Source organism: Podarcis pityusensis (assembly GCF_964106645.2).
Source record: "Podarcis pityusensis genome assembly, chromosome: 5".
NCBI lineage: Eukaryota > Metazoa > Chordata > Lepidosauria > Squamata > Lacertidae > Podarcis > Podarcis pityusensis.
In genome coordinates, this window is record NC_138032.1 from 44,699,435 (window position 1) to 44,713,514 (window position 14,080).

Genomic DNA, 14,080 nt, shown 5'->3' on the forward strand with positions numbered 1-14,080 from the left:
AATTACCAGTGTTTCAAGGCTCAATTTAAGGTGCTGGTTTTGACCTTTAAAAGTCCTAAATTGTTTGTACCCAGCTGCAGGTTCCTGTACCATCTTGCCCACACTTTAAAGATCTGCTTTGGAATCTCTTCTGGTGTGTCTTCCCACTAGAGCTGAAAGGTCAGTGGCCAGGGAGAAGTTCTTCTCTGTGGTGGCCCAAAGATTTGGAATTCCATTCTCTTGGACTGACATCATCACACTACAGGGTTTTTAGAAGGCCTTGAAAGCCTTATCTCTTTCAACTAGCCTTCAAGGCATGATGCTTTACTGGCTGGTTGGTTGAAATATGATTTTTAGGGGCTCTTTTAAATTATATGAGGAGTGTTGTTTTGTTGTTTCTAGTTTAAAACATTTCCCCCCTCATTTCCTCTGCTTTATATTGTAACCCGTTTGAATGGGCATCCATCCCCCTCCCCACAAAAAGAGTCCTAAAATATTTTACATAATGCATGTCTACAGAATCGTCCAGATTTTTCTGTTCCTATATAACTAGTAGGAATTTGACCTCTCACTTCCTTACAGAATGGAAGAAATTACATAGTATTGCAGCTCCAACCTGGGGAAGAAATCCAATCTGACTTGAATTTATTCAGTCACTTTGATAGGAGCAGCTGTGGTCTTGATGTGCTTTCTTCACAGCACCAGGCCTGGTGTGTCCCTATCTGCCTTAGCCAGCAGTACTGTTTGAGAGGCTCTTGGGCCTGATGGGCTCTTCCACATCGTTGATATGAATTTCAGGTTGCAGCTATGCTCCCTGCAGTTGTGGGTCCTGAAGGTTTTCTCTCCTATATATTCAAAGAAATTTTAGTTGATTAATCATATGTCAGTAAATGAAACCATTTACATTTACATTAATTTGCATATGAATAAAACAGTACTTATGATCCACGATGTTCCTACATGTTAGGTGTTAGCTAGCCTGGATAGCTCAGTTGATTAGAGTGTGGTGCTGATTATGCCAGGGTTGCAGGTTTGATCCCCATATGGGACAATTCTATGATTCTATGTTATAGCAGGCACCATCTTGGAAGTGACATTTCCTGATGTGTGAGGAAAAGGGGGAATAGGTTGTTTTTTTAAGATTGTGCCTTCTACCTATAGATTTTGTAAGTTCTTCTAGTAAATATGTTCAACAGTCTTTTTTTTAAAAAAATAACTTGCTCAATTAATGACACCTTTTAATTAAATATTGTTAATTCATTTAATCTGTCTAAATGTTATAGTCCTGCCCATATGCCACTTTTTATGCCATCTTTGTGCTAAGGTCAGCGGTTTGAACATGAGCAGCAAAGCGCTGGCTTTGTTTCTTCAATACTATGTCTGGCTGAGGGGAATTTTCAGCAGTTTTCTTTCACATCACCTAAAACAATATTTTTCAATAGAAACAGTTGCCCTCTGAGGTGGGTTTTAGGGGGTCCAGGGGGCTGTAGAGGGGGAGAAGACCAAGGGGGAAATTGGTTGCTTGATCTTCTTTCCTCTTGCTCAACCTTTGTAACCTTTGGGATACAACTTCATGCTTATTGTTATTTAATAATATGTAGATGAAGAATTTTCATTCAAATTCTTTCACCTTTAAAACTTTAATTGTTGGCTAAGAACAAGATAGAGACATTGTAGCAGACCCAGCAGCACCACTCTGAATGCTGAGACAAATGCTGGGGCCTATAGATGCTGCAGCAGCGACTGCCATTTTTACTACCCCAGAAGCTGATCTGCCAGAGGCATGCATTGCCTGGTCTGGTAAATATGATTGGGGGTCAGGGTAAGGTGCAGGCGTAGGCAGCAGCAAGGACAGAGAAGCAGCAAGTGAAATATTGGCAGCTCCAGCTACTATCTTTCTTTTCCTTGGTGTGGAAGACACTCAGGGGTAGAGGACAGTTTGCTCAAAGCTCCCTCAAATTTGACACTAGGCATCAACCTTAGATTTGAAAACAACTGATTTTTATATTTACAATATTGTCATTTGTTTTAGATTCCCCCCCCCCCCCATTCTACAGTAACTCTGTATTCATTCTGTGTGTCATGCTTCTAATGGGAGATGGGTGTGTTGCTTAGAAAGCTACACAGGTGATAGCAATTGCCCAATAGCTAAAACATAGTCATGAAGAAGGGGGAGAAGTACAACTGTAACCAGGACTGAGTGAAGGATAAAGAAATCAATGAGTTTAAGTTACAGCAGAACAGATTTAAATTGCACAATGTTTGTAAGTAAAATTCTCATTGCTATGTATCCTTAGATTTGTGTACAGGGACATTGAGGTATTGGGGTTTTTTTTTTAATAAAAAGATGATATTTATATAACATCTGTCAGGGATAACAATTAAGAAAGTGAATATTTTGAATTATATATTTGTTAGATGTATTTGACTCGAGATAATTTGCAGTTAGAATTCTCTTAAAACCATGTGCTCTGCCTTGATAGTGCAGTTAAAGCTTCTGTATAGTTTATTCTCTGGAGGAACCCATTTCCCCCAATATTGACAATTTTCTTTTTGTAATTAATCAGCAGGAGGAAAAATGTGTGCTTGTTTTGCTTATTTTTCAAATATACTTCCTGTCTTCTTACCTCCTGATTTTTTGCTTTACAAACTACAAGGAGATTCTCACTACAGGTTTTAATTGCCTGCTGTTTGTCTTGCAGTCATTTGAGGATTTAGTACCCCCACACCTGTGTTTAGTATACTGCCTTGAAATTAAAATTAAGCACATTTTCAACTGCAACGTATTAGCTTTTCAAGTCTTGCTGTCTTTTAGTAGATTAGCATGCTTAAACATAAAGCATGTTTGAGGCAGGCAGTCATGAAGTAAAGTAAGTATTGACCTCAGTGCTGAAAAAGTTGAAGGTGCTCAAGCTAGTGGTTCCCAAACTTATTTTTCTCACTGACTACTTGAAAATTGCTTATTGTCTTGGCAGGCCACTGAATAACTTTTCTGCCTATTGTAGCAATTGATATGTGCTGCACCAGACACCTTATGGTTTTTAATTGTATTTTATCAGACACACCACTGTGAACCACCTGAATGTAGCTTGTGGATCACTGGTGGTCCTCAGATCACTGTTTGGCAACCCCTGCTCTAAATTACTTCTAATCAGCCCTTGCTTTTGGGTGCCAGTACCTAGATTTGTGGACCAGCTGTTATTTTTCAGGAAACCATGTTCATTCAATGCAAGTGAAACCAAGTAGGTTTAGAAGGCCCATTATCTGAATTAAATACCCCATGATCAGCTTGAATTGTTTCCATTAATTAACATTTATCTGATCAGCATAGGGTATCAAAGTGGGAGAAGGAAATTGTCTATATTATTGGTGGCAGAAATAAATGTACTTAATTTGTATTATTGCATGCTGTTGTAAGGAAATGAAGGATCCCCATATAATGGTATTTTTAGACACTGAGCTGTTGTGGCATAAATGTGATAGAGCCTGGATATTTCTCCTTGCCGTCTTCACCTCCTTTTATCATATATGCATTCCTTGCTGCAGCCACTTGTTTATTTGCATTGTTACATGAACTGGCTATTCTGCAAATAAACACAATTGTTCTGATTGATACTGTAATGCACAGGCTAGATAGGACCTTAGTGAGGAAAAGGTTACAAGAGGAGCTTTTGCTTGATAGCTCAGTGATGCTCAGTATTTTGAACATCTGAATTGGTTGTTTCTAGTTTTGGCTTCTTTCATAAATATTGTTGGTGCCTTCTGTTGGGCCCAGAAACATTACAACTCGGACTCCTCGTTCTTAAATAAAGCAGTCTTGCTGCATGGCCAGCACAATAGCAGTCTTTCGTACTGTGCTCTGTTTGTGTGTTAAAAAATTCCTGGTATACCCACCACCACCTTGTTTGCTGCCTGTTCACAATATTGCACAATGGTGCCTTGAAATCATCTTTGTGTGAGCATATAAGTTTGTAGAAACTGTTCAGTGTTACACTTCTGATATCATATTCTTAAAATGTGCATAGGGAAATAGTTAACATTTCCACAGGTATGTTGTAACATGGGAATATTCAGATGTTTAAGATGTTTGAACATAGCAGAAGAAATTGGCATCTGCAAAGCTTCAGATCTATTCCACTGTACAAAAATGTGTAACTGTGCCTATTTACTAAACACCTTCCTTCATGTATTTTCAAAACGTAAGATGGGAAATGTCAGGGAATGGTCATAATTGGCTAAAGAGAAAGGTTTGAGAAGTGGTATTAAATACAATGTGTTATGAGTATTTTGTAGTATGCTATTAATTTGCAACTGGCTATAATTGAATTGAAATGAAAGCTGCACTTTTCTTAGACTCTCGTAAAGTGAAAACTATTTTTTTATCTGGTCAGACTTTAATATTATCCTCTTAAATTGACTTCTTGGTCTTTGGCCCTATTGCCACAATCTCTTTGATTCTTGATTGTAAATCAGGATATGCTACTTATTATAGGTAAAGGTAAAGGTAAAGGAACCCCTGACCATTAGGTCCAATCGTGACCGACTCTGGGGTTGCGGCGCTCATCTCGCTTTATTGGCCGGGGGAGCCGGCATACAGCTTCCGGTCATGTGGCCAGCATGACTAAGCTACTTCTGGCGAACCAGAGCAGTGCATGGAAACGCCGTTTACCTTCCCGCCGGAGTGGTACCTATTTATCTACTTGCATTTAGACATGCTTTCGAACTGCTAGGTTGGCAGGAGCTGGGACTGAGCAACGGGGGCTCACCCCGTGGCAGGGATTCGAACCGCCGACCTTCTGATCAGCAAGCCCAAGAGGCTTGGTGGTTTAACCCACAGCGCCACCCGCGTATTATAGGTACCAGAACAGAATTGCTATGTCTCAATTGGCCTTTATATACAAAGTCACCTGTAATGGGTCTGAAGCTAGACAGATGAAGATAAGAAACCTCAGAGTTGGGATTTTAGTAGTGAGATCTGTTTGAAAGTGTACACTGTAGTATTATAGCTCTAGCAAAAAGCTGTTTCAATAGGAAAATTTAACATGGATCTGCATGAACAGATGTGAGTCTCTTAATATATGATTTTTTCTGAAGCATCTTTTCTTTTCCTTTTTCCCCAGCTGAAAACAAGTCACCACCTCGTCCTTGTGGCTTGAATCATTCAGACTCTCTTAACAGAGGGGATCGCATTGATGCGGTGACACCAACGATAGGAAATAGCAACAACCAGTTGAACTCATTTCTTCAAGTTTATGTTCCAGACTACTCAGTGAGAGCTATCTCAGACATTCAATATGTCAAGGTAGGAAAAAGGGGAATGGGTAGCTATCTTCTACCAGCAAAATATATTTTTGGTTGGTTGGCTGCCCATAGCCAATAGTTGGCAACTGGTCCTAATGCTACTTTGATAAAGCATTCAGAATTTGGAAGGAGCTGTTTTGGACTGCTGAAACTCTTCTTTTTTTTCTTCATTGTGAGGTACCATATTATTCCACCTCTCCCAGGGAGGATCTATTCTGCACCCCACCCAAGGCATATTCCTCAACTGTATTTGCTCATGAATGACGTGTGGATGCTGTTATAAAGAAGGGTCAGCAGTCACATGCTCCCTGCCCACATTCATCACACAATTGGGAATTAATATTTATGCTTCTTAATATGTATTTCCATTCTAAAGTTCAGCAGCTGTTGATTTTTTGGGCTTCTGATGTGCTTTTAAATTATACAATACATTGTTAATTGACTTTGGGCAGTTATGAATTTGAGATCTTGAATGAATTGATAGCCTTCAATTTTGTATGTTCTAATGGCACCCATCTAAATGCATGTCCCATTCATATTATGAGATGGAGCATCAGTTAGTTTGCCTTCACGAGAGGGGGTCTTGTCATCTAGGAAGCCCAGGACCTCCACACACACTGCCCAGGCCCCCCAGGAGATCACTCTGGTGCTGCTAATCCAGCAGTTTGACCATCCCCAGAGGCCCCCACTCCATTATCGCTCGAGACAGATGGAAGCCAACAAACATGCATATTAAAGTTGAGAGAGGTAGTGCTGCATAGCCTAGGGAATATTACACAAATGAATAAGGACATCTGTTCACTTCTCATTTCTCCGGAACATGCTAATGGAGCAAATGAAACTTAAGGCTCTTTCAAATACATAGATTCTTGGATATTGTGCTGCTCCAGCTTGTTCTTATCTCCCAAGTAAAAGAGAAACTCTGTATTCATCTCAGTATCTAGTATTTATGGATTGTGGCCCTCTCTCAAAAAGGTTCAACAATGTGTAGACGCAGGTCCCACTATCTGCTCGCTCATTCAGCAAAAAAATCACTTAATCTGAACACAAAGATTTCTACCCAAACCTCACTATACACAGTGCAGATTCAGATATCTTAACAATCAGTTTGCCCATTTTCCCTTGTTTGTGCTTTGCTGGTCAGCAGCAGCCATTTTTGGACAAATAATAGGGAGTAGGAGTGTAGAGGGAAATCACAGGGAGGGAAGGGACAAATCAGACAGCAGGAGAGATTGGACAAATAAGTTTTTCCTTTGTCTCTCTTTTGCTGTTTGGTTGCAGCCATTTTATGGCAGGAGGAGGAGAGGGATCACAGTATAGAAATGTTCCCATAGGAAATAATGGACATCATCAGCTCATTATGCAAACACTCTCCTAATGATTTCCTGGGAATACATTGTGCAGAACCTGCATGTATTTATTCAATTTGTTGCTCTTTGCAACAAAAATGTCTCAAAGCAACTAAGAAAATAGGTAAAATACAAAAATGCAACAAATATCAAATCATGAAAAAATACTAATAGTGTTCATTCTCAGTAATAAAATAACAAGGATAATATCCTTCCCCACCCAACTACCAAAACTATAATAGTGAATAAACCAAACCACCTCAAGGACCAAATGCCTTTGCTGAAAAACTGACAACATTGGCACTAAGCAAACTTTCCTCAAGAGAACATTCCACAATGGGGTGGGGGGAGGGGCCACTGAAAAAGGGGGTTCCATAAATAGGTGTTTTTGTACTGCAGTATAACTTAGATTGCTTGTATGCATTTGTTTAATGAAAACTCCCCAAGGAATCTATTCTCGGCAACTACCGTATTTACTCGAATCCAATGCTCACCTTTTTTGGCCAAGTTATGTTGCAAAAATTAAGGTGTACATTAGATTTGATGGCACATTTACATTCGCCAGCAAGTACTTTTTTTGGTTTCAAGGTTTTGAAAATTGAGGTGTGCATTAGATTCGATGGCACATTAGACTTGAGTAAATACGGTAGAATTTTGCAGACCACATCCGTGCAAAGGAACATGAAATGTGTCTACCACTACTACTACTACTACACTACTAATTTATTATTTATACCCTGCCCATCTGCCTGGGTTTCCCTAGCCACTATTACATAATAATAATAATAGCTTAATAATAATAATAATAACTTAATACAGTGGTACCTCTGGTTAAGAACTTAATTTGTTCCGGAGGTCCGTTCTTAACCTGAAACTGTGCTTAACCTGAAGCACCACTTTAGCTAATGGGGCCTCCTGCTGCCACCGTGCCGTGGGAGCATGATTTCTGTTCTCATCCTGAAGCAAAATTCTTAACCCGAGGTACTATTGCTGGGTTAGCGGAGTCTGTAACCTGAATCGTATGTAACTCGAGGTACCACTGTAATAACAATAATAGCAGAAAATATCTCTAGAATGGTTATTCGCCTTTTTAAAGGCTGCTGTCCACAGTATATACTAAATTGACCAAATTCACCAGTTTTTAAAAATCGTATTACTCAAGAAATTGATAAGATAAAGAATCTCCTTGCTGTCTTTACCTTGCCATCCCCAGCATCCAAATTCAATAAGTTAATAAGAACTTGTTGTTTTCCTTGCACTTAACCATGGTTTGCCTTAGTGTTATGTATGCACCAGGGCTAAGTGTGACCGCACAACTGTCTGGGTAACTCACATTAAAATTTGTGTCCACTTTGCTCTTGTCCTGGTCCTTCTGCTGCCATGCCAACCAGAGCTAAGACTTGGTTTGGTTTAGTACTATGTCTGATCCCATGCTCATGGCTTGTCTCCTTCAAACAAGCCACAAATCTTGCTTACAGCTCATGTTTTGTCTGGAATGAGACAAGCCTCCTGGCAACAGCAGCAGGACCAGGTGAGGAGTTAAATAGCCACAACTTTTACTCAATTTTTGTTAGGCTGAGCATTATGTGTGAAATGGGCATTTTTGTAAATTGTAAATGAGGTCATTTCAGGTGGTAATTTGTCGTATAGTGTAAAGATTCAGATGCAACTCATTGATTTAATTTAGAGTGATAAACTTTGAGCTCTGTTTATATGAGAATTATTGCTCACTTCTGGTTTCCGAATACTTCTGTGCCACTTGCTGAAGACCCTGGCTAAAATGAAGACGAGTCTCTTAAAAACTGCATAGTAAGCACTATGAACTAGGGGGATTGGATTACTTGGAGCCTTTTAGAAAATGCATCCTGTCAAACATATCTTTACTGTTCTTATGCATTATGAAACAATTTACTGTTGCTACACTTGATTTTGAAGTAACAAGGACAAGTCGGGTTGGGCTGAGATGTATGAAAACATTACAGTAGATATTACTGTACATTACAGTAGATACAGTTGTTCTCTGTATCAACAAATATTAATTTAATTATGGACTTTGTATCTTTCATGTGCTTGGCATAGATCTCAAGGCAGCAGTACCAAAATGCCCTAATGGCATCCCGGATGGATAAAACACCTCAGTCCTCGGACAGTGAAACCACTAAAATAGAACTGACTCTTACAGAACTGCATGATGGTTTGCCGGATGAGACGGCAAATCTTCTGAACGAACAGAACTGTGTAACTCACAACAAGTCCAACCACAGTATGCACAGTGAAGGCGCCATCTAGGAGCTGACACATAGCATCTTCCTCTTCCTCTGCCCTCCATCCCAATCCTTATCTTCATCAGGACCAGGCCTCATTCCTTCCCCTTGCCTTCTACCTGACTGCAAACACCATTAGTATGTGCTTACTAAGCTGTGCTGCATCCAATGCTCTGAGACCAAAGACTTTATGCTGATCCTGAGGGCAGAAAAAGAAGCAAGAACAAGGAGCTCAGAGTGAGAGGTGGATGCAAAGAGGGAAAAGCAACCAACACCGAAGCAAAACTTGGGAACGGTGAGCCACCCTTCTGGGGTGAATGGCAAAATTCTTCCTAGTGGAGTAGAATCACGTTTATTTTTCCAGCTGTATTGATGATCCTTCTAATGTATGCAACAGTTTAAACCTAAAGCTGCGTTTTATTTTTTCAAAAGAGAGATCATGGTTTTTGTTTTGTTTTTAAAAAAGAAGTATTTTGCAGTTTTAAGTGTTGCAGGACCTTCCCAGTTAAGTTCTTTTGTATTTTTCTTGAATTTGCTCCAGTGCTCCCATTTTCCCCATATTGTTCTGTTTTCCCCTTGTTGAAATGAGAGACTGGTACTAGAATGTATTTGTTTTCTAAAGAACAAAGAATGAATGAAACTTAAAGAATTTCTGGCATATCTCAGTTGGGAGACTGGGGAAAAGGTGGTATTCTCTCTTGTCTAACCTTTAAGGAAGGAGGTATTTTGGGGTTGTGAATGTAAATTTTTTTTCCCCCAAAGGCCATGTTTTAGAGTTCATAAATGTCAGAAAATGATGTGTGTGCCATATGAAGATGATTGATTTTTCAGAGGTAATAATTTCCCCCGGAGAATTACATAGAGTTTTTATTTATTATGGGGGAGTAATGATAGCAATCCCTACCACCTCCCCTGAGCCGAGTATGTACTTTAACTTGTTTATGTTTTCAGAGTATGGGGCGCCATCATAGTCAATGTGCTCCTTACTTTGAGATGACATAATATAAGCAGGATAGAATGTAAGAGATGTTAGTCCACCAGTGACTTCAAACCTTTTATGTGATGCTGCTGTTACGCTGCTATGCTTGAGAGCCAAAGTAAATCGTCCCAAAGTTTTGCTTCCTGCAAGATGCACTTCACTATGAATGCTGTCCTGTTTTAGGTTTGGCAAAATGTTTTATTCCCTATAACAAAAGCTTTTCCGTATAAAATCAACCTATATTTGATGGTATGTGTGGCCATGATGGTGTCTGTTTCAGTGAAGGTATTGGAGAGGCACATCTGAAAGCTTTCCTATTCTTCTACTGGTTCTCCCTTTTAGGAGCCACCCTTTTAACCTACTGTTTTAAATAAGCTCTATGGGACAGCTGTTTGGGCATGGAAGATGGACCAGGAATGCCTTCAGGACATTCTCAGCTCCCACACCTCAGGACGCTGATATTTACTGTGGGAGTATTTGGAGGACTGTTCCTTTAGGGGTTCTCTGAATTTGAACAACCTGCCTTGACATCATTGTGACTCTGGGTTGCCTTTTGTCTGTTCTTCTTGCTTATAAGAAATATGACTGTGAAAACAATATTAATTGGTTGCTGAATGGGCCTGTTCTGCACAACAGTCTCTGAGCTAACTTCCAGACTCCGTTACTCGATTTCCCCCCTTCTTCTGCTCCACCCCCATTATTTCTGCTTTGCCAGAATCCTGGGCGATAGGGATGCCTCCGATTCTGTGACGCAGAAGTAGTTTTGTGCATGCTGGGATGAGCTTAATGTGAATTCCCCACTTATGGAATTCCCCTTATGGAAATGCTCTGGGGAGAGGTATGCTCCCCTCCCCCCCTTTACCCCTCCAATACCTTCCTGGATGAGTTTACGGAGACAAATATTTCATTTTATTTTTGGGAAAGTTTCTTATTCAGCAATTTAGTCTGCGTAAGGCGAATACTTGCTTTGTTCCACGGTTGCTCATAAAAAGAGGAATGGTAAGGAGGAAATTTAGTTTACCCCACCCCACCCCAAATCCCCATTAAGCCTATCAGTTCTTTATGAAGAGCCTAAGTGAAGAGGCATCTCCAGTTATGACATTCAGTATAATTAGAAAATTTGGACCTTTTAATTTATTAGCATACATCTTTTTAAAAGTAGTTGTTTTATTCATGCTGCTCTTTACAGCCAGCTTTAAGGAAGGCAGACAGGCCTCTGAGACAAAGAACCCACAAAGTGTTATGCTTCCTGCCAAAGCAGTAGAACAAAGATAAACTCAAATTTTTGAATGAAATGATGTCATTATAGCCAGCACACTTCAACAGATGGGAAGTGGAGAATGTTCTTGATCAAGAATGGGATACTCAATTGCTCGTTTCTGCATTTCAAGCAGCAGCTCTTTGTCTTGCAAAATGTTTTATTCCCTATAACACATGTTGGATTCTACAACCACATTGGTGCTGACCCAAATTAATTTTCCTGGCTTATCATGATTGGCTTTACTAGTTTTCTTAAAAGGGTTCAGTGCTTATCTTAAATTCATGTAATTATTATTAATTAGGCCTAATATAAACCATACAAAGCTTGCAGGGTAAAGGCAATCTTCCATAGCCTAGCCCAGGGGTAGAAAACCCATGGTCATCCAGATGTTGTTTGGGTGGGGGAGACTTCCCCATCAGCCTCAGTCAGAAAGCTCAATGGTCAGGGATAATAGGAGCTGTAGTCCAGTAACATCTGGAGACCCCCAAGTTCCGCACCCCGGCCTAGAAGTTGGAGGGCAACATCTCTCCCTGAACATTTTGTAGTACAGAAAAAAATGAGGGCCAGGCCATGTGAATTAAAGGTCACCAGCCCATGTCAAGGCATAGGAAGTTGTTCTCAGTTCAAATATGCCTCTTAATTTGTACAGCATTATGAAACTCTGTTCCTTGGTGTCAACATCTACATAGCAGTTGTCCTCTGCTTTCTGGCAGGTGATCTTCTTCATGGCTCTAGAAATATTATTTATCTTATTTAAAAATTGTGCTTCTCATGTTATATTTTAGAACAACTGTTTCACTGGCTTTTACAGGTACATTTGTGGGGGAATATGTTATTTGCATTACTTGAGAAAGTGACCTTGGAAAGAACCCTGCTTTCACTGTTTCTGTTTCTTTTGTCAAGTGTAGTCAGCAATTTAGTAGCTGGTAGCAGCCATTCAATCTTCATGTTCTAATGTGAAATTAGATGCAGCTTTTACACAAAATTTATTTTGAGGTGAGGTTTTTGACAATATTTTAAATGTCTGAATTAATTTTGTACTCTTTGTTGTGAATTGGAGACCTTGTACCTGTGTGTTGCCAAGCCTTACTAAAGAGAGAATTTGTTCTTGATAACTGTTATGTCTTCAAATACAAGAGTTGTGTCATTGGCCCAGACAGCATGTACACTGATGGAGCAAGGGAGGTAGCACCTCCTCCTCCTTTTCCAAGCTCGCTATCTCAAGGAGGCCTAGGATTTGCAGAGAACTCTTCCACCTGCTATTTAACTGCCCAGCCAAAAAGCTCAGACCCATTAGAATAGGTAAGCACTAATCAAAAAGTATGGCTGGAGCTCAGGCTGAACAAATGAAGATGGAAGTAGTAAAATGTACAATTCACTTCACAGATTTGTTTTCCCAAGTCCCAAAGGTAATCCTGAGGATTACTGGAGAAGTGTCCCAAGTGGCACAGGTCATGATTTGGGGAAGGAGCTTGTAGTGCAGAATTGAAGTGCTGGGTACCCTGAGTATGCAAAACGTGTCTTTGCACGAATGGGCTCCGTTACATGTCATAGGAAGCCATGTTTTATGCCCCACCAAGAACAAGCAATGTGCTGGTGATTGCTGCTGAATCGCTCCCATTTTGCTGCACCCCACTCAGGAGCAATAACCAGAAGCCTTGGACATGTGAACTAGCACTTGAGGTTTGATTTCTGCCAAGCAAATAAACCATGAAAGTAAGCCAACATTTGCACGTCACAATAAATCAAGGCTCATGGTTTGTTGCTCCCGGCACCAGGGAGGTTGGAGACAAATGCGAGTGATTCAGGACCATGCACTGAGAAGCTGTTAATTCCTGGTAAGTAACGTGCAACGTGGTTAGTGGTTCTTAATGGGTTTGACATTATTCATTAATGTTTCCTGTTTTTCCTATCTAGTTTTCTTTTTAAATGCACCTTCATGCCTAGGTATCTATGAATTGCATCCAGATAAAAATATAGTTATTTGACCCTTTCAGGTGAATGGAGAAAGTGGCAAGAGTTTACCTGTTTCCCATCCTCTCCCATGCCCTCACCAATCTTTGCCACAGCCTAACACTAGAGGGAGCTCTTGATATTTTAATTGGCAGGAAATGTGTGATAATGTACCTGATGAGCTCTTCACTTCCATGCAATAAAGATCTTGACTATGTCATTCAGTCAGGACTTGGCTATTGCAAGTTGACAGAACCTTTATTGGGGAATCCAGGGAAACAAATGTATTGTCATTGGGTCTGCCCGAATGTCACCTAGACAACGGTTTTGCTCTACTTTAGTAACTTTGGCTCCATGTGATCTCTGAGCATTAAGTGTTCTGCTTTTGCTGTCATTGCACTGGAGAATGTGCTGAGGTACGATTGGGTGCCACCTCACATACAAGACCTCCTGCATGGAAAATGCTCTAAACTTGTGCCTGCCATGTGGTGAGCTGCATTTGTGCACTGACCACATGGTTTGTCTGCATGCTGCTATAAAACACTGCTGTAGGTTATAATTAACTACATAGTACACCACTGAACCTGGAGGGCTTGAAACAACATGCCATGTAATTTCAAGTAGTTGTCACACAGTGGCTCTTGTGTGAAATAAGACACAGAGGTGGTGACTTGCAGATAATACTCCATGGGCATTTAGCATTGTTATGCCATATGCTAGTTACCTGAGGGTTGTGCAGACAAAATAAACCTAATTCCAATTCACTTAATGGCCACACCCTGCAATGGTCATGTATACAGCATTAATCTGAAAGCTGTCCATATATATGCAGTCTTCCTCATGACTGGGTATTTTGATTTATCCCCTGGAACATTTGTTCAGAAGAGAATTATACACCTAAAACTATAGATGTCTAGAATCCTTTCCGTCTAATGCTTGTATGTGGGTGCCAGTGGGGCGTAGCTAGCCGGCACATCAAGATTTGAGGACATGA

At 40.3% G+C, this 14,080-nt stretch overlaps 2 protein-coding genes across 4 annotated transcripts in view; one reads left to right on the top strand and one right to left on the bottom strand.

Annotated features, from left to right (window-relative positions):
• CNNM2 (cyclin and CBS domain divalent metal cation transport mediator 2) overlaps positions 1–13,310 on the top strand; it is a 127,344-nt gene extending 114,034 nt beyond the window's left edge. The window contains 2 exon segments of the mRNA XM_081006156.1: positions 5,100–5,281; positions 8,709–13,310. Coding sequence (XP_080862282.1) covers positions 5,100–5,281; positions 8,709–8,918 — 392 coding nt within the window. The 3' untranslated portion in view covers positions 8,919–13,310.
• NT5C2 (5'-nucleotidase, cytosolic II) overlaps positions 398–14,080 on the bottom strand; it is a 78,932-nt gene continuing 65,249 nt past the window's right edge. For all 3 annotated transcript variants that reach the window (XR_013986591.1, XM_081006179.1, XM_081006181.1), the window contains one exon: positions 398–824. Coding sequence is in view for 1 of the 3 variants with exons in the window: in XM_081006179.1 (XP_080862305.1) it covers positions 774–824 (51 nt within the window). In the remaining 2 variants the exon portion in view is untranslated. The remainder of the gene's footprint in view (positions 825–14,080) is intronic.